The 21,343-nt window shown below is 32.0% G+C and overlaps 1 protein-coding gene across 1 annotated transcript in view; it reads left to right on the top strand.

Moving 5' to 3' along the window:
• LOC127730909 (mucin-17-like) overlaps positions 1–17,693 on the top strand; it is a 92,865-nt gene extending 75,172 nt beyond the window's left edge. The window contains exons 65-84 of the mRNA XM_052239523.1: positions 46–78; positions 1,908–2,120; positions 2,376–2,417; positions 2,670–2,847; positions 3,334–3,383; positions 3,629–3,784; positions 4,063–4,203; positions 4,897–5,155; positions 5,479–5,522; positions 8,723–8,798; positions 9,421–9,585; positions 10,086–10,135; positions 10,327–10,494; positions 11,302–11,457; positions 11,956–12,108; positions 13,433–13,632; positions 13,840–13,947; positions 15,345–15,399; positions 15,785–16,078; positions 17,484–17,693. Of these exons, the coding sequence (XP_052095483.1) occupies positions 46–78; positions 1,908–2,120; positions 2,376–2,417; positions 2,670–2,847; positions 3,334–3,383; positions 3,629–3,784; positions 4,063–4,203; positions 4,897–5,155; positions 5,479–5,522; positions 8,723–8,798; positions 9,421–9,585; positions 10,086–10,135; positions 10,327–10,494; positions 11,302–11,457; positions 11,956–12,108; positions 13,433–13,632; positions 13,840–13,947; positions 15,345–15,399; positions 15,785–16,078; positions 17,484–17,539 (2,597 nt within the window). The 3' untranslated portion in view covers positions 17,540–17,693. The remainder of the gene's footprint in view (positions 1–45; positions 79–1,907; positions 2,121–2,375; positions 2,418–2,669; positions 2,848–3,333; positions 3,384–3,628; positions 3,785–4,062; positions 4,204–4,896; positions 5,156–5,478; positions 5,523–8,722; positions 8,799–9,420; positions 9,586–10,085; positions 10,136–10,326; positions 10,495–11,301; positions 11,458–11,955; positions 12,109–13,432; positions 13,633–13,839; positions 13,948–15,344; positions 15,400–15,784; positions 16,079–17,483) is intronic.
• The last annotated feature ends 3,650 nt before the right edge of the window (positions 17,694–21,343 follow it).

Here is a 21,343-nt window from a genome sequence, read left to right on the forward strand (position 1 = left end):
ATATTACTTTTTAACACAGAACCCAACGTATTGTTTTTTTTTCAGTAACAACATCAGTAACAACTACTTCACCATCAGGTAACTTACTTGTCACATAATTTATACTTAGCATACATACATGAAGTTAAATATAGACACTTAAATTATTCCATGTTAACAAATATGATTTTGACTTTAGTGTTGAGATCAATACAAAATTATTTCAAGATACGTGTACAATTAATGCCATAGTAGTTTACTAATGTTCAAATCTCGTAAATCCAATGATACTATATAAATCATTCGTAAATCGTGAAAGAAGAGACAAATCAAGATAACAAACAAAAACTGATGGAACCGCATGAATACCTAAAACAGATTATTTACGGACACATCCAATCAGAATTGACAGAGAAATTCATTTCTTTTGTGTTTTAATCAAACGCAGATTCCGAATCTAAATTAGTGGGGCACTACGCTGGGGATATCAAAATTTCTGTAATTCGAAAGTCTAGCGTTTAAGAAGGAGCCAACGCAATCAAACATGCCTAAACAAAGAAACCACATAAACCTCAAATTGAATTAAGGAAGTATTCAACCTCGTTTTGACAGTACAAGATTTTTCTGACTCTTTCAGTAATAGTTTTGGTTTGTGACCTTGAGGACGCCTAACTATATATGGTAACGTCATTCATGATATTACCAATCTTTTACTCTGATCGGACGAAATTACGGAATTGAACAAAAACCAACAAAAAAAAGATATATGCTACAATAAAAGTAAAACATTACGGACATAAATAAAGCTTAATTCAAAAATGAAATTATCCAGATAAATAGAATAAATTCAGGTAAAGAAGGTGTCATTATTACCACTGTCAAATTGTTTGGAGTTTGTACGCTTAGCCTTTAATACATGAGCAGGTAAATATCAATGACAGGTTCATTACACCTACAAGTTATCCAGATACATAGAATAAATTCAGGTAAAGAAGGTGTCATTATCACCACTGTCAAATTGTTTGGATTTTGTATGGTTAGCCTTTAATACATGAGCAGGTAAATATCAATGACAGGTTTATTACATCTACAGTTGAAGATAATGCTGGCCAATTTGGCTATTAATAGCTCGAGTGCTATAACTATATTTTATTGAATTTGTATACTTGCAAGTGCAGTCTAAAACCTCTTAGGCTTAATATCAATCTCAGAGAGTATAAAATATTATACGTTAGAATAAGATTGTCAAAATATCGCAAATTAAATTACTTGTCAAAGATGTATTATATAGTTCATCTCCCGTTGTCGTCCGTCCGTCCCCGAAATACACACCGAAATAGGTGGTATCTCTAATTGTTAAAGTTGTGCTTGACAAATAGTTATAATTGAAATTTCTTCATGGTTCTAAACTGTTTCAAGTTTGTTATGCATTACAAATTGCAACCTAATAATATCTTATGTTATGTCTTTTTCACAGCTAGGTTCTTCTTTATCTTTGAAAACATACCTATATATATCTTTATTTGAGTACCAGTATATATTTCAATTCTTGAAAAAAACAGCGCATATATACTAAACGTTCAGAATCGTCAGGCTTTAGCCTTCATACTGTGTGCAACTTTTAAACTATGTTAATAATAAAAACACAATAAGAATGTATGATTTGTTTTAAACTCTACGCTCACATCTGAATGCGTCAGATATCTTTTAGATAGTACTTGATTAATAATATATTTGTTGTCTCGTATTTTTGACATTGAACCTACATTTGAGCTGCGTCGGATAGAAATCGACCTTATGCAAGTGCACATATACATGGACATGTATAAGACTTTGATTGATTTTGGAACATTCAAATGCGAAATGAAAGATGAATGTTGGTCTGTGTTTTTTTTTTTGGTTCTTATAACAACTTAATTTTCAAACAGTTACAGGTGTTTCAACTACCCCAGGTACAGAGCCGACAACTGAAGCTACAAAACAATCTACAACTTCAACCTCATCAACATCTGCTACAGAGAAAACAACAACAGTTTCAACGACATATGTTCCAACTGAAACTACGACAGGTTCATCTATGAGTAGTCCCCAAGTTACTTCAACGACACTAACAATGACACCATTCACTACTGGATCAACAGGTAACCCCATTTTATTTAATCAAAAGAACATTATCACAAGTTCCAAGCATTCGTTCCATTGGTCAATATAGAAAAGCGTTTGATTTTGTCAGGTTTATGGTTTTTAATTTACCTTGCAGTTCGGTATTTTTGGTAATACTTTTTTAAAGCACCGTCTTGGGGGTAAGGGGTTGGAATTTAGCTCTCAGAAACAGTGAGATATACTGTGGTTTTTATTTTTGTACAACGTAAAGACCACTATCTATATTTTTTCAGTCACCACAACAGTAACAGTAACCTTATCAACAACAGTTCCAGGTACGTACTATATTAATGATTATGATAGTTATAATAATAATAATAATAATAATAATAATAATGATAATAATAATTATAAAGATAATAATAAGACAAGTGTTGCTACTTATACTCTTTGCATATATTATTTCTACTTATACCAAACTTAATATTAAGTGAAAAGCATTTTCATCCTCACAAAATTCATAAAATAGATAGGAAACATGTTTGGATATTAGCTGTAATATAAAATATTTCTGTAATTTATTTTAGAACAATGTATATTTACCAAAGAAATCTTCCAAGACAAATTTGGATATGACACAACTAAAGTTATAGGTTACATAGAAAAAGATGGAAAGCCAGGTTTTACATCAACATCGGAAGGGGTTAACATTGGTGATATCTTACAAATTGGAACAGTTGTTAATGCTCCCGATTGCACTAATTGGTAAGTCAATATATAATCGTTAATATGAAAGTCTGTATTGTTTCACAAAGTACAATTCACAGATACTATAAAAAGTGTACCTGAAATAAAACTGTACTTACTGGACATATAGGTCAACAAAAAACACAAACTAGGATTAACAAAAATAAAAAACTTGAGCAATACCAAAATATCTATTTATCTAAAAGTTATGCGTAAGTGTTAAAGTTGTGAAGTAGATATCATATTCACTATAGTAAAGGCTTTACTTTTTTGTAAACATACAAAGCATTGTTATTGAAAAGTCTTTCTATGTAAAAATTATAACCCATTAGGCTTTTGAAATTATGTTATTTTACTATATCAATGAGTTAGTTTCATCTTATCTTTGGGATTCTCTTTGCAATGCAGGTCATAAGAACTGGAAATAATTAATTGCAAAAGCATTTTTAAATACAGTAACACCAAATTGCACATTGAATGTTTTATTTCTTTTTCTTATATTAGTACTTGTACAGAAGGTGGATATATTGAATGTGTAACTGGATCTTGTCAATGTAAGTTTTATTGCTAATGAATAATGTTTATATTATGTAAGTGGTTTTAGCAACAAAAAATTATATGATCAGTTCAAACTCGTCAATATTACAACCATCAACTTCATTTATGACAACCCTTTTGATTTGAAATTTAATTTCCTTATGCATATTGATTACAGTTCGTATGTTTTCAAGTAAGGAACACTTAAAAACAGATTTATTTACAAATGACATGATAACATTTTATATCTTACTTTGGTCAGATTGTGAATACAGTGACTGGTCTGAATGGACAGAGTGTTCTAAACCATGTGACAATGGTGGCAAGTCTAGGAATAGAACTGCAGTAACTATTCGTCCTGAGTGTAACAACCTGACAGAAATAGTGGATTGTAACACTCATCTTTGTCCTTTTACAAGTAAGATTTTGAAAGTCATAATTCTAACGAATAGATATAGAATAGTTTTTAAAACTTTATAATTAGTTTCTGTTATTTGAATAATATTTTCAGTTTTTTTTAGTTTATTACATATAAGGTCCAAGGTAATACGTTAACAGTGATTTAGTAAATAATTTATATATGTATATATAGAACAAAAACTACAAAACTTGTTATACAAGATTGATATGAAGATTAATATGCAAGCTGTCTACAAGAAAATAATAAATATATCATAAAATTGTCAACTTTTTCAGCAACAACACCTTATTGTGAAACTTGGAGCGAGTGGTCCGATTGTAGTAGTCAAAATTGTGAACAAGGACAAAGAACAAGACAGAGGAAATGTCCAGATGTAAAAACAGAGGATGAGCCATGTATAGGAGAAAATGTCAATTGTAAGAAAACAACACCTATAAGTTTACCTTTAATGGAAATGAAAGATATATTTGTGAGATTTCTGAATACTTTTGTACACAAAATCATATTGTTAAGAGGTGTGAAGGCATAGCTTCAGAAACATTTCGACTAAATCCTAAATGTTTTGAACTTTGTGTCCGTTTTGTAGGGAAAAGTACAGAACATTTATTAAAATCATATTTAATTTTAGTTTTCTAATTGATTCCTGATTATAAAAGTATTTATTACTCCACAGGTCTAAACTGTCCATTTTCTCAAACAAAGAGGAACATGTCTAAAAGGGTGAAGGTTTGGTACCATTAAAACGTTTAAACCCGCTGCATTTGTTTGCACCTGTCCTAAGTCAGGAATCTGATGTTCAGTAGTGGTCGTTTGTTGATGTGGTTCATAAGTGTTTCTCGTTTCTCGTTTTTTATATGGATTAGACCGTTGGTTTCCCCGTTTGAATGGTTTTACACTAGTAATTTTTGGGGCCCTTTATAGCTTACTGTTCGGTGTGAGCCAAGGCTCCGTTTTGAAGACCGTACTTTGATCTATAATGGTTTACTTTTACAAATTTTGACTTGGATGGAGAGTTGTCTCATTGGCACTCATACCACATCTTCTTATATCTACTTGAAGACAAATTTGTAAATAGATGACTATTATAAATAATGAACCTTCTTCTTCAGGCACTACCACACCTTGTGTACCTCCTCTTGTAATGAAGGAATGTGTAAAACAATGTCCAGGAACATGCAAAGCACTTAGAATGAATACATGTACAGAACCAGATGATTGTGAACCTGGCTGTGGATGTCCTGCTGGAGAAGTAATGGATGATAATGCAAACTGTGTTAAAGAAGAAGAATGTCCATGTTATAATATCAATGGTGTTATTATCCATGAAAACTTTACAGTTAACAAAGAAGGCAGTCCATGTGAAGAATGGTAATATAAACAGTATAAGATATTTTTTAAATAAATTCAAAATCAATTAAATCCATGGTCTGGCCGACCTGTTTTATTGCTGTTCTATGATGAAATCTGTATTCAGATTTTGTTTTAAATTAGATAATTCTTAACAAAGAATTCTTTTCTTGAAATTTGACTGTGTTGTGTTGAAATTTCTCCAAGACATAATAAACAACGATTACCATAACCAAGTTACATTCTACACGAAAATGTCAGATCATCATTTATTCAATATGTTGTTTTGAATATTTCTTTTTATTTATCATCATACATTGTCAAATGTATTTTTAATTTTTCAGCAAATGTTCCATGGGAAGTATAACATGCTATGACAAACCTGACTGTAAGTACTAACCTATGGGATATATGTTCAACTTAATTGTTTTCAATTCTGTTTGGTATCAAACAAATGTTAAATGCATGTGCTGTTATAGCCCTTCATATAATTGGGTCTAGAAAATCATAAAAATGAATGTACACCTTATTTATTCCCTATTCATCATTCTTCCTCCGGTTACTTCAACTACACAGCTTAGCAGTTTACAAGTTTGCAATTGTCTAATATCTAAAAATGTCTAAAACATCCACGCTGCCTTTTTCCTAATTAGGGGATGTGGATATGTCGGTTTGTTTATGCTTAGGTTGCCCAAGTATGATTATCAATGATACCGCTGTTCACCAGAGACCAAATGATAATAAGGTCTCGCTAAACTTTATTAAATAAGAGGCAAAATAAAAACCAAAGGGATACTCAAACTCATAAATCATTTACAATCAGGAGAAGAAAAAAACGACCAAAAATGTAATTTAGTCACATGTTCAAAAATACATCAAAATTTTAAAGCGGTATTAGCTGTCAAATTCAGGTTCACCGTTTCGACTCAGAATATCATAACATACTTAAACGTCTATCCAAATTAAAAAAAGTTCATAAAGAAAAAAATTACAATGTATGGACTCGTTATAATGTATCAACAGTTCGTGTGTATTTTATGACAGACGCAATATAATTAACCATCGAAGAACTCCGTAGGTCATATGAACTGATGTTAACATAAATATAAATAACCAGGAAAGTACGTGCAATCATATAATGACGATTTTTCTGAGTTTGTTGGATTTCATGCATAGATTAACAAAATATGTAAATAATCGTTTTACCTATATTTGAATGTTTTTTTTGTGGGCAGAATCAATCAACGAAAGGGATCTTCCCGGTGGCTGCCTTGTTTCATTTTTTAAATATGACATTCTTTTCTTTTTAATAACTGAACATGCTTAGCCCCTGCGTAGACCCAGTGCAAGTCAATAATACATTAGCGATGTTTTTGAGCTTATTTTGACAACAGTGATCCAAAAATTGACTGCTAATAGCGAAATGTTATTTCACAATTTCGCTTTTATAAATGTTTGAAGAACAAACAATCTTACACAGTTTAATATATGATGCTGTGAATTCTGAAAATAAAATTGAAGGACTATGAAATAAATTCATAGGAAACTTGGCTTACCTTTTTATTAATATTTGCTTTGAGAAAAGAAAAGCTCAGGGAATGAAGCTTTTTTCCTCTTTCTCATTTGTAAAATTGAAAAATAAATTTTGATATAATATATATGTAACACTCAGAAACGTGTCCATCCTCCTAAACGTGTTCGATTCCCCTAAACATGTCCATATGACGTCACTGAACTGCAAAACATTTCTAGTTGCAGATGGTCGCCAAAGGGTGTCCTCTTTATGTACGCTCAAACGTGTCCATTTAAAATAAAAAACGCGTGTCCAATCCCCAAAACGTGTTCATGTGAGGCCAGAACGTCTCCCTTTTATGAACGCTCAATCGTGTCCATATTTATAAACACCCGGCAAACGTGTCGATCCTTATTAAACAGTGATTCGTAGATACAAATCCAATCGATATTATAACAGGAACCTGAGTTTTGTTTTGTTGTTGTAAAAATGGGACAGTAACAAAAAATGTACTCTTTAAAAGCACAGACACCACTTATGTAAGAAGTAGGCCGTGCAATACTCTCGTATATTATTAAGAAATTTAGGCATCACTGGAGTATATTAGTACAACGAATTAATTCAGTTAACGATGAATTTAACTATGCAAAACTAATTAATTGCTATTTTTATGTTCGATCTAAATATGCATGACATATTTGCCACTGGACATTAAGCAATCAACAGTCAAAATTTAATTTATGTGTTTCCAATTAACTTGCAATCATGCTAAATATTAATAACCAGCACTGGGCAAATGTTTTTGATTTCTTAAGTGTGAAGTACCTCCATTTAAAATTTACAACATAAATTATCATATCATTGATAAAAAAAACAAAAAACCACTGCAAGTAAAAATTAATGTTTATTCTGCCATTTTATTTTCTTATCTGGTATCTGTTTATTTGAAAGTCAATGATTTCATCTTTCACTGTGGATAGTGTACCATGTCTTGGACATTTGTCTGTACGCCTCACTGCACCTTTCTTCCAGAAGTCCTTGGATGGCGGCTTTGTTTTTTTTACAATCCTGCAACTAAAACCCGACGTTTTCAGTCGTGTCCCCATCATTGAATTTCCGTAAACGTTATTGACGTTACTGAGGACATATTATCGCCAAAAGTTTTGAGACGTTCTAGCGTTTTAAAGTGGACACGTTTTGGCGAATAACAATTATCAGACACGGCGTTTGGGGGATGTGAAATCGGACACTTGTGGGCGATTTGGGATTTTAAGGACACGTTTGGGCGAAATATACACGTTTGAGGGAATCGGAGTTGAGTATTTGATGTGTAAATCACGTGTTTTTAAATTAAACGGATACACGTCATTATTTTCCCTGTGAGCCTCTGTGTTTTGTATAGCTGAAGACTACGTCACATAGTAATGTTCGTTATGATGACGTTGCTGAGGTTCCAATTGGGGTGAAAAACGTCGTATATACCTCGGCAGTTTCCTGAATATATACTGACATATCTGTGTTGTTATCCAATCACAAAACTCGACACATATGTAATCCGTAATATATATATATATAGGTTCATGCAATATATGTATATACAATTTTTTACTATAATTCATCAATATAAAAAAAATCGTTATTGAAGGCTTGTACAATTAGGAAAATTTTGAAGCAAAAATGTGTAAAGCAGTCTATAGTGCATGTTTTACTCCTCTTTTTTTATATCTTGGACAGCCTGTTGTTAAGATTTCAAGATCCCATTTACTCATATACACAGTTTAAAAACCCTGAACCACGTAAAACAATAAGATATGTCTAAATGGAAAATAATTTCGTTTAAATCGAATTTTGGACCTCTAATCTCGCCAGGGCATGCATTTTTTTATATTGATACAATGAGAGAAAGATAAAACTTTTAAAATCCTTTTGAATTTAAAAGGAAATAACACCTTATTTTAACAATAATATATCAGATAAAATTAACCTATGTCAAAGGCATACTGCACGTAGAATGTAATGTTTTGTAATTGCTATACCGATGAAAATAAGTGATTTGATTATCATCTGTAAACTAGGTTGTGACTGGGCACAGTGGACGTCATGGGGTTCATGTTCATCATCATGTGAAGAGGGAGTTCGATACAGACACAGGTTAGAACTATCATCTATTTGATATTGCTTTAAGACAGCTATTAGAACTATATTTGCACTGTTTTCCATACCATTAAGTAAAATATTATATCCTATATGTATTTTAGTATTGTTTTTTATTAATCAAATAAGTCAGAAAAACAATTTAATCAGTCTCCTTCAAGAAATGGGACAATGTTAGTTCAAAAAGTAATTTTGATTAATTGATAGTAGGGAAAATGGACTTGAGTCGTGCATACACTTTAGCAAAAAACCACAGGTTTAAAAAAAGGAAAAATAAAAACAACACTTCATCAATTGTATGCGTCTGATACCTTTTCTGGATTTACCTTCATCAGGAACTCTCAAATCCGAATAATTGAAAGCCAAGGATATATAAGAACCGAAACAGTTGAAGAGCTTTAGGAATAAAAAGGACCTCAAAATAATAGCCAAATCCATTTACTTTGCCTGAGGGATTAAATATTACTATGTTTTGCTATAAGCAGTACAAAAGAAAATATTCAGTACAATCTAGTTTGTTATAACTGGTAAACAGCAATGTAATTGGTTATACAGATTTTCTTCAATTTTAATTTTTATTTATTGTTTGATTTCTCATGTTTTTACTTGTTATTTATAGGTCACTTAAAATTGGCCAGTTAGAAAACTGTGGAACAAATATGGAGACTGAGAAATGTCCCGAACCTGTTCCGATACCCGATACTTGTGTTGAGTGTTTGATTGAAGGGAAACCATACTCTAATGGTCAGGTGATCCCGGATAGAGGAGGAGATTGTAGTACATGGTAATATTTAGACAGAAATACACTAGACTTTCTCTTGGAAGTTTGCTGAGTTAAAATTGTATTAATTCTAGTTAAATTAAATTTTAAAGTCTTTCCTAGATATCTCATGCATAAAAAAATTTAGGAGCGATTGATTGAAAGTTAGTGTTTAACGCCACTTTCAGCGCTATTGATTATCTCTTGGCGGCTAGTTTTTATTGGTGGAGGAAGACGGAGTGCCTGGAGAGAACCACCGACCTTCAGCAGTTTTGGGAATAACATATAGAAGCACCATAAATAGAATATACTATGCAATGAATCATATGTCAACACAAATGTCAATGTAAACTTGATAGTGGAAAAAAACTCATGTTTTCATTATATTAGGTATGTGTAAAGTTAATCGATTAGTTGGTAAACGAATAAGCATCAACCCATAAGTTTAAAACAAAACTATTTTACACTATCGAGAGTTTACTTCAGTCGTTTACTGTTTTTATATATCTTTCATATTATTTCAGTTACTGTACGAATATGCAAGAAATCTGTTTGCCTGACTCATCAAAAAATGGTTAGTACTTTATTAATTAAAATTTACATTTGTAAATGCTGTATGTTTATTGATATTTCATATTTCAAACATGTGCTTGTACGATAAGTTGAATATGTTAATTTATAAGTCTCTATAAGTTATCATTGGCGATACAAATATCTTTCCTGTAATGACATATTATTAAAGATAAATTTCTTCATTCTCTTTAGTTGATGGAGCCTGGTCACTATGGTCTGAATGGGGTCAATGTTCTAGAACATGTGAAGGTGGTGAGCGTGTCCGTACCAGAGGTTGTAATGATCCAGTACCTATGTGTAATGGAGGCAAATGCCCAGGAAATAATACAGAGGTGGAACAGTGCAACAATGATGTGCCATGTAAGGAGATCGTCTAAATTAAGTTTGGCAATAAATGGTGTATATACATCTTTTCCATACTACAATTATAATAAATGCTCCAGAAGGTAGCGTAGATTTCAAAATGTTTTTTTATCATCTGTTCATAAAGTCCATTGTGCTTTCAAAATTAAACAGAAAACAATTGTTGTATTCCATATGTTTATGTTATATTTTATTGAACTTAATTTTTCATAATTATATAGCTATAGGTATAAAAGTAATAAATTAAATAATTATCCTTTGTTACTATTAACTAAAATTCAAAACATTAAGTTTGCGGCTTTAATTATAGAATGATGCAGTGTCATTGACTATGGGAAAATAGTAGCCAAGATTGAAGAAAAATATCGCATAAGCCGTCAGTTTAAAGTGCATTTGTTGATTTACCTTGACTAAGAATGCTCAAATCTAAGCATTTATAAAAGCCAATCCATATGAATATGTAGGGAGTTAATATAGCATAGAGGTTAATTGATGGATATGTATTTGTTACGCTACTCTTAGGTGCAATAAGTAAATAGAATCTATAATATTGGTACTTACCAATTCTTTCTGTTTGATAAAAAGAGTCAAAAACAGAACAGAAAATAAAGTATAGAGTAAAGAAATTGGCATTTCAAACTTATATTTACATCATAAAATATTAAAGTCTAGAAAAGATTTCAATGACATAAAAAGCTTTTTCTATTAAATTAATATAAATTTTGAGACATTTGTTTGTGATTTGCTATCATCAGGAAAGAGAAATACAGGTGTTAGTTAGTATATTTTTTTAAATCTTTTCAGGTTGTCAGGTATCACAGTGGACTGAATGGGGACAATGCACTGTTACCTGTGGAGAGGGTAACCAAATTCGACAACGAAGCTATGTAAATTCTTCTGATGAAATGTTATGTCCACCGCTTGACAAAATCGATTCACAACCATGTAATGCCGGCAGCTGTAAGTTTATTTGATATTATTGTTTCAGGCACAACCATGTAATTCCGGCAGTTGTAAGTGTATTAGATATTCAAAAATCATAAGTGGAAGATAAAATAATGACTGAGCCATATGATCCCCACCGGTGCTGATCAATACATCTATTATATCAACATCTTAAACTGTAATTGCTTTAACACTAAGGACATATTCACTTTTTCTCGTCAATGGAAAATCAGAATTCCCATCTATTTCTCATAGTACATGGCTTTCCATCCACTATCAAATGCTATACGTGAATGACTATGGAGGTGGATTTGGTCCCTTTTGGTAATGTACCTCCTCATGGTTTCAAGTATTTATACATCCTTGGTTTGTACACTTAAGTGGGATTAGTATTTATTTAGCAGAAGGTGCCCATGCAGTTAACACTTGGTTTAGACAGGGTTAACTGTATCATAGCACAGTTTAATACGTTTGTTAATCATTACATAATCCTGGAATTTGTTCTTTTTTAAGGTACATGTGTATATGATGAGTGGTCTGATTGGTCTGACTGCACTGCTTCTTGTGGATTAGGACTCAAAGACAGAAGCAAAACCCTACAGGAACCAAATGCCAAATGTAATTCAACTATAAGGGATGTTACAGTGTGTTATCAGCAGGATTGTTGTAAGTAGTGAAGGATTACCTTTAATATGGTTATCATTTAGTAATAAAGTTTATAAGCGTTAAGCGCTTACAAACATGTTTAATCCCGCCACAATCTGCATGATCATCTCCAAGTCATGAGCCAGTAATTCAGTGATTGTCGTTGTTCGCTGTCTGTTATTCTTTTATTGTTTTGTCATTAATCATACCGTTAGTTTTTTTCTTTCAACTTGTTTCACATTTTGCCATATCGGTGCCGTTTATAGTTAACTATACAGTATGGGTTTTGCTCATTGTTGAAGGCCGTACGGTGACCCATAATTTCTAAAAGCCACGTCATTTGGACTTTCTAAATATTTTTCTAATTGACAACCATAGCTCATTATTTTTATAGGGAGTTTATTAGTTTAAAAATTCTACCAATCACTCAAACAAGTCTGTAGGACTTTATAATACATTATTATATAAATAGGGTAACAGGAATTGCAAAACTAGTTAGACAGTTCAACAAAACCACACACCATTTTCTTTGGTTGCCATAATGCTCATCAAGAAATTATCTTAAAATGTTAGATATGAATTATCACATAAACCAAAAATGTTTTAGCTTTTCTCTGTTATATTTTTAACAATTTAATAGACAGGTGTGATACTAGACAGAAATAAAACATTTGTCTTTTAATGTGTAATATAGATTCTACTCTGGTTACTGTGTGCATCTAAGAAGTCATTTGTCATATATGAAACCATACTATTGTTTTTTGTATGTTGTAAAAAAGTATCTTAACAGACATAGACCATAATCAATTTTGCATTCATATTGTCAAAAATTGACAACATGATCTTTATATCCAAATTATTCAAAAGCAATTTTCATTTCCTGTCTAATCATGCCATATTTTGGTCGAATGTTTCAGAGTATGATACAAAATCGTTTGTACTGCTAAATATTATGAAAACAATTACCTTAGATATGCAAACTCTATAGCTAACAAGCTTTCTTTGTTAGCTCCATTGTATAATCAATATGTCCTGTGGGATGATCCATTTCTAAAATTGCTCTTCCAAAACATTAAAAGGAAATTTTATACTATTTCATATAATAACTAACTACAAAAATTATTAAACAAAATAATAAAGGAATAATAATCATATAAACTGGCAAAAAGTTGCACAACTGTATATACAAAAATGCAAATATTGTTTATCGTAATTAAGCTTAACTTCAATCTATTTTTATAATAATGCAGGACACCTATTGAAATGAAAATGCATTAAATTAACACCATCAATAAGTAGTAAAAACAGAACCAGAAAGTTCTAATAAATTTACTTCTTAATTTAGTATGCGATAAAGATCATCAACAATGGACAAACTACTCTTATTGTCAGAAGACATGTGCTAATCGCCATTTGCCTGAATCAGACATGTGTAGTGAAGAAGAGCAGGGATGTATCTGTAAGGAAGGTTATTTCCTCAACTATAACGATGTTTGTGTCTTGGAGGAACAGTGTGTGTGCAATACATCTATCGGTGTCAAGGAGGTAACATTAATGCAAGCTTTCAATTATTTGATTAAGTTTTGTTGTGCTATACAAAATATGTAATATTATGATTTAATTTTCATTGTGATTATCGCTTGAAATTGTTGTTAACCCATATGTTTTACTTAAGTCCAAAATCTCAATTGAATTTTTTAGAAATATTAAAGGTAATATTCTGTTGACTTACTTACAAAACTTGTATTTTAGAATGGTGAATCGTGGACTAATCCTGAAAATAAATGTGAACAGTGTGAATGTGTGGACTCTCAGATCAAATGTTACAGAAAATGCCAGGAAATCACATCATGTTTACCTGTAAGTCAGTCTATTTTGAGATTCAAAGTTCACTTGTGAATATCCTGAGGTTCAAAAGTGCTTGTATCATTTACCTGCTTGTTAGTCTTATATTCTCTAATACAGCTGTGTAATATTAAGTCAAAAGGACATTAACTAAAAGTTTTATGGTATTATTTTTCTATGTATGCCAGATTGGCGGCCTTATTTGATTATGCTTGTGATTTAATGAATCACAGTTTCATATGGCGTTAAAAATTAAGATTAAAACTTACTAATTTCGTGCGTTCGAATCGCTTCTCCGGATTACCTTCATCAGAAACGCTCCAACCAAAACATTTGAAAGATAAGTATATATAAGACCAAAACACACAGAGAGTTATTTATATAACCGAAAGGGACCTAAAAAATAGGAAAATTCATCTAAGGTCAACTTTGCCTGAAGGAGTTAAAACTTTAGTATCTTAATAATTTCTTTACTCATCAAAGGAGAATTTACAAAAAGAATGTTGTAAATCATGTCAGTACCAAAGAGTTTGAATAGTTTTACCTTTATTTGGGTTTGTGACTTTGATTCATTGTGGATTTGTTACTTCTGTATTCTTTTTTATTAAAGCTGGCAATGCTGGCTGTTTGGTTAATTCCTTAAAAGGCATTCTTCTGAAACAACTCACCACTAAGGAAGATCATTATAAGGTTTAGTCATGTAAAATAGGCTATATATACAATAATTGGGTTTTTTAACTTATTTTTTTCCAAAATGGAGAATCAGAATGAATAGTAGAAGATAGGAAAACATTAACGACATATTCAAGATGGAATATAGGAGTCTCTAACATTCCTGACTTAGTACTGAGACTTAAAAGTACGAGTAATTGGTTTAACTAGAATCTACAGTGCAGTCTATATTGTATTCATTTAAAGTTCTGTATAGCGGAATTTTCAAGACAAACATAAGTCATAAGTCATAAATTTACATATGATTTTCGATATCTACTTACAATGAAAGACAAAAACTAGCTTTGCACATGTGTATGCATCTGTCCTCAGTCAGGAGCCTGTTGCATGTTCAGTGGTTGTCGTTTGTTGATGTGGTGCATAAGTGTTTCTCGTTTCTCGTTTTATATATAGATTAGACCGTTGTTTTTCATGTTTGAATTGTTTTACACTAGTCATTTTGGGCCCCTTTATAGCTAGATGTTCGGTGTGAGCCAAGGCTCCGTGTTGAAGGCCGTACTTTGACCTATAATTGTTTACTTTTTACACATTGTGACTTGGATGGAGAGTTGTCTCATTGGCACTCATACCACATCTTCTTATTTCTATTAAATGTTTTATCTGAACTACTCAACTTGAAATTATCAGATATGAGTTAAGTAAATCTATATATAACTGACAAGATAAATCTTACATTTCAGGGTGAAGTTCTTGTTCCAGTCAGTGATTGCTGTTCAAGATGTGAAAAACCTAAAGGTATGTAATCATTGACTCAATAGCCTGTCTAATAGGACTCATTGTATATGATTTACATCAAACACTTGAATATGTTGTTATTGATAGCATTCACATAAGAAATTTTCTCTATATATTACATTTTAAGTTTTATGCAACTCAATTTGTTAATGGTGCCTTGGGTTAAAACCAGCACTTTAATTCAAGAAAGGAATGTAATCAGATACTGAGATACCATTCATTTGCAGCATTTTTGTGTGATTTTAAAGGAGGATTTCAGGGAAACCTTAGAGATTTAGCTGTTAATGTATTTCATAAAGTACAAGCAAAAGGTCATTGCTACATCGTCATTGCATGGGAAATCAAAATCAGCATAGTTATGGTATATAAATGATACATTTTACAGATACATGTCAGCTATACACAGAATCTAAACCACTGATAAGAGATGGCTGTGTGTCTGTTGACAATGTGACATATAATTATTGTTCTGGAGGATGTGGAGATAGCATCAATAAGCCAATGTTGCTGCCTGAAGGAATAGATTATGAAGAATCAATGAGTAAAGATTGTTCATGCTGTACTGGCAACATTAGAGGATATAACACTGTCCAAGTAAAGTGTGACCGAAAAAACGGCATCATTTCAGCAAGGATTCCAGTAATAGACAAGTGTGAATGCAACAAATGTGTATCAACAGGTACATAATTAATTGATGTAGTCTATTTATTGAATCAACATGCTTGACTATGTGATGGAATATTTATTGTTGTTTGCTGATGTCCAGAACAAAAATATCTCACATTTGTAGTATTGTACATTGTATCCTGGCTATTATTATTTTAATCAATATTTATTAAGAAAAATCATCACATCACAATATTATACACACGAAATAAAAATCTAGACGCAGGTTGATGTCGAAATCTGTCTCCTAGTATACAAAAAAATGACTTTCATCCACTTTTTACCATTAGCTGCTAAATATAAAGTTTGGATTTGTTTTACTGAACATCCATGTAACATTGCTTGTTATATGTTAGACTGAATATTCTGCCAATCTTGTAACGGTGAATAGTAGTTTAGATCATCCGTACCATGCCAGGTATCTTGGCTTATGAATGATAGGTTGTAATAAGGACCATACCTGAAATACATGTTTTTAAGTTAAGATTTTTAATTCGGACCATGTCAGAAACAGGTACTACCTAATATTTGGTTTGTTAATGCTGCTGTGCCTGTAATTTTGACTGTCGGATATTGAGCTTTGGTATTCTGACCATGCCTTAAATGTTGCTTGATGGTATACTAGACATGCCTATAATGTTGCTTGATATCTTCGTGATCTGTTACTATCTTTAAAATATCAGAAATATTAACTGATGAATATTGGGCATGTTAGCTTATCCTGAATAGTCTGGGTAAAATCATCTATAAGTGCTATATTACAATTTTGTCAATACATGTCTAAGGTTTTGTTTTAAATCATATTATTAGGTTTTTGGGTTTTTTGTTTCGTATCTTTAGGATCCTCTGTAACTAAGTTTCCAGAATGGGTCTTGGCTATTAATAACTCATTTTCATATCCTTTGCTTCTCGGTGGACAGTTGTCACATTGCTGTTACCAAATCTCACCACTTTTTTAAACAGTTATGCAAGCTAATTGAAATTGAGCAATCAATCAAAAAATGTGTATCAAACAAAGCCAAAAAGGCCAGTGTTCATTTGATCTGGAAATCACGATCTGTCTGACTGCATGACCATATTTAGATTTATAAAACGTTATGATGAAGTTTAGATATTTGAAAAAGTCGGAAAACAAATCCAGAGGCGGATTTAGAGGGTTTTTCAGGGGGCCCGCCCCACCCCTTTTTGGGAAATATTTGGTTGATTATATAGGGAATCACTGAAGCATGACTGGAGCGGGCTCCCTCTTAGAAAGTCAGAGTGCCCCCCCCCCCCCCCTTATGAAAATTTCTTGATCCGCCACTGCAATCGTTCTCACAAATACATTTAATAAAAGATTTGATACATCTAGGTGTTTATTTACAATATAAAGCTAACAAAGCTTGGTTTTAATATTTTCATTTCATTACTTTTTTCAGAGTACGAAAAAACGCAAAATTCGGCGACCAATACTATAGAAGAACGGAGACGATAGTAGAGTACCAGTCATTTGTTATTTGAATATCTGACTCTTTCCTCTGTTTTTAATGTTTTGTTAAATATGTGGTTGTTTATATGATTTTTTCTTTAAACTGTTATTAAACTTTTCTTGATACAAATGGTGTGTAGAATAAAATATGCTAAAATCATTTTAAAAGTTGATATGAACAAGACTAGAAACAATTAACCGTTGACACATACAGACAAAAACCCTGAGAAGAGTCCTTCAACTGTTGCTCCTCATATTGAATTCTTACTGATGCTTTCAACAACACCGAGCAGAAGCTCACTGCAAATTCAAAATCACCATTTGCACTGCTTTGATTCATTCTTTCTCGATATGTCTTTAACACTACACCTGTGCATACAAATCCTACACGGCTGTTGGGTAATAACTACAAATTAGCCGACTAAATCTGGCAAATACTTTCATAATTTGCACAACAATGTCAGTGTTAAATGCAAAACCAATACCAACATTTAAATCACGTTGGGGCTATAAAGATATTTTTATAAAACAGGAAATAAAGTAATACAACGGAAAATAAATCAAATGAACCACATACGTGTAACAATTTTGATAAACATAGACAGAAAGACATTCATACGGCAACTTTGTCAATGTAATGAAAAAGAAGGAAAATTTTGTTTTACTTAAGGTTCCGCTGAAACTAGTCGATGGTGTCCATTAGTAATATGCCTGTTTGACTGTTCATCTGTCCGTCTGCCCGTTTTGAAAGCACTTTTGTGTCGTGCTATAAGTCAAGATTGCCTCATCCGATTTTCATAATTTTATGCACAGTGTTTATGAATACTATTAAATCAAATCCCCTTTCAATAATGTAAATAACTAAATTAGGTACAAACTTATTTTTGTTAAATTTTAAAAAATGCAGAAGTTACCAATGGGGTATTCCAAACTCACAAGTTGAAGAGAAACTGATAACGCCAAGTAAAAAACGAAAAACCGACGATAAACAACATCAAAACACTACATAGAAAACTGAAGACCCGAACACGAACCCGTCGGAGGTGGTCTCATGTGCTCTGGAAGAGTTAGCAGATCTTGTTCCACATTTGACATTACTGAACAAACGAAATGCAATAAAAACTCACAGTTTATAAATCAAGTGTACGCATGCTGAAATGACACGCGTACTCTACTGATAACGATTGAATTTTTATGTTGATAGTCTTTACGACAAAGGTTTTCCTATCGGTAAAACGTAAAATGATATCACGGTCAAATGTACCTACCAGATGAACATGACCACCTTACAATCATTCCAAACACCAGATATAGTCGACTTATTGCTAATATAATATGTGAAACGGACCAACGGTTCTACAGACTTGACGCTGACCAATGAACGAAAGAGGGTCAATTTCAAAAGATCCCTGCCATATGGATAGGTACACAAAAAAAAAAAACTTAGTTGACCGTTTACATGTTGTATCCAAGAAATTAGACTTAAATATAAAAAAGCTACCGTTGATCAGGTGATTCATGAAATGCCTAAAACATGTAAATGTAGACCTTGCAATGATTATATATACCAAATATAGTTATCCTTTTTTCTCATACTAGTATAACGTGAGAAAATCACATGAAAAAAAAAAGTTTTTGGATTGATTGAATGACTGGTTTTTAACGCCACTTTCCGCACTTGCCTATTTCGTGGAGGTCAGTTCTTATTGATTGGGGAAGCCGGAGTGCCCGGAGAGAACAGCAGACCTTCAGCAGGAAAACTGACAATCCTTGCCAACGAAGACTTGTGACGAGCGGGGTTCGACATCACCGGTGATGACAGGCTAGTGATACAGTAGTTGAACCACTTAGACCACTCGGCCACCGAGGCCCAGATTTTGGAAGATAAGAGCTATTGTTCTAATTCTTTTATTTGGCGTCGCTCCACCAACCAGGGAGTAGACATCTAAACCATAAAAACACTAATAATGAATGTCAATGAAAATACACACAAAATAAAAAATAGTAAAAAAATGGGTTGTATATATCCTTTATATGTTAGAACCTATTTGCCTTCTGACAAAACATATGTGTTTTTTATTAATGTGAATGTTTATTAAATATCAAGTAAAATGATAACGCAATTATATAATCTATGCTTTGAGACGGTCCCTCTACGCGTTGTGTGTTGTGTATTTAAACAGCGTGTTGTCGTGCATTGTGACAATAAACCTGGGAATAGTTTACTGATATATAATGACCCAGAATAAACTGATTATTTCTGAACGTTTATCATTTGATATTGTGTATTTAGATCATAGCATGAGAATATGTCGGAAAGCAAAAAAGAAAATTTAAAAAACGATTTTTCTGTTTAAAATATTTATCTTAGGTCGGAAACACAGTAGTCGGAAAGCAGAAAGATACTCAAACAAAAAGATTTTTCTGTAAAAAAAAATCTAATTTCATTAATAGATACTACCAGACTAAGAGAATATTCATTGTTAAGTTTAAACTGAGACTGAACTTATTCTTAATAGAATATAATTAAAATTGTAATTTATACGTGCATTATCATGTCTCACAGATTTAAACAGTTATTACATGTATGAAAATTATATGTAATGTATGAGCACCAATGAGCAGGGATGCGTACCCAAAGTTAGCTAAATATCTAAATTTTAAACGGTCGTGAATGAAAATACGTTTCAAATCACACGCATTCTAAATCCTTGCATCTCACAAAAATTGTAATTATTATTTTACAATAATTATAACAAAATTAATAACTATCATAATGTTAATTGTTTTATACTGTTAAAATATGGATTTATAAGTCTCTGCTTATATTTTGTATAGTATATATATATTCATATAATCGAATTTTAGACTTTAAAAAGGGATTCATTTGATAAATACCATGTCCATACTCGACGTTTGTGTTTATTGATATTATATTCTAAATTTTCGGAAAAAGTTCACTAGCAGGAATGTATGTTTATTATACTATTTCAAATGACAATTCTTTTTTTGTTTGTTAATTGTTTTAATAGTTCAACCTTATAGCATCTAAATATTTGTTCTATGGTACAGTGTTGAAAATTGTATTCATTGTGTTGACCAGCTATCATACACGTCTTGATTCATTCACATTATACATCATCCTGTTCACACGCCCACTATCACAAAAATTCCGGATAAAATGTCAATGAATCCGGAGTCAAAACACTTAAGGTAGGTAGTTTGACATCCGAATTCAACTATGATATCAATATATGCGATGACGCAAATGCGTATTCCTATCCAGAGTATCAATGCGTATGCTTTCTATTTACTATTTCTTGGACAAAAATACCACATGCATTCATAAATATTAATTTCACTCGTGAATGAGAATTTTCGCTTTTCTTATTTAAATTCAAGACACGGCAGTAAGAGATTGACATGTGACTTTTAAGCACGGTCATCATGTTACTTACGGTATTCTGACCTCTAGCTGTTTCTCTTTTGTTTTCTTTTTTGAGTCACTGTCCTATTATTACCTGTGACAATTTCGATTTTTATTCGAGAGTCACTGATGATTCTTTGTAGACTTAACTCGCGTCTGGCGTACAACATTTTAATCCTGGTATCGTTTTATATCTACATATCTTTTATATAAATTGTTTCTTTTGAGAGTATGTTCAGGTATTCATGAAACTTCGTATATAAGATATTCTTCAAAACCAAGTTTCTCTGTAGAATATTTGGATTGATTTAAGTAAAATCAAGAAATCCTTAAAATTTGATATGTTTTATGAGACTAAAATAAGTCTCTATATAAGAGGGCCC

Source organism: Mytilus californianus, unplaced genomic scaffold (assembly GCF_021869535.1).
Source record: "Mytilus californianus isolate M0D057914Y unplaced genomic scaffold, xbMytCali1.0.p SCAF_2, whole genome shotgun sequence".
In the NCBI taxonomy this organism is placed as follows: Eukaryota; Metazoa; Mollusca; class Bivalvia; order Mytilida; family Mytilidae; genus Mytilus; species Mytilus californianus.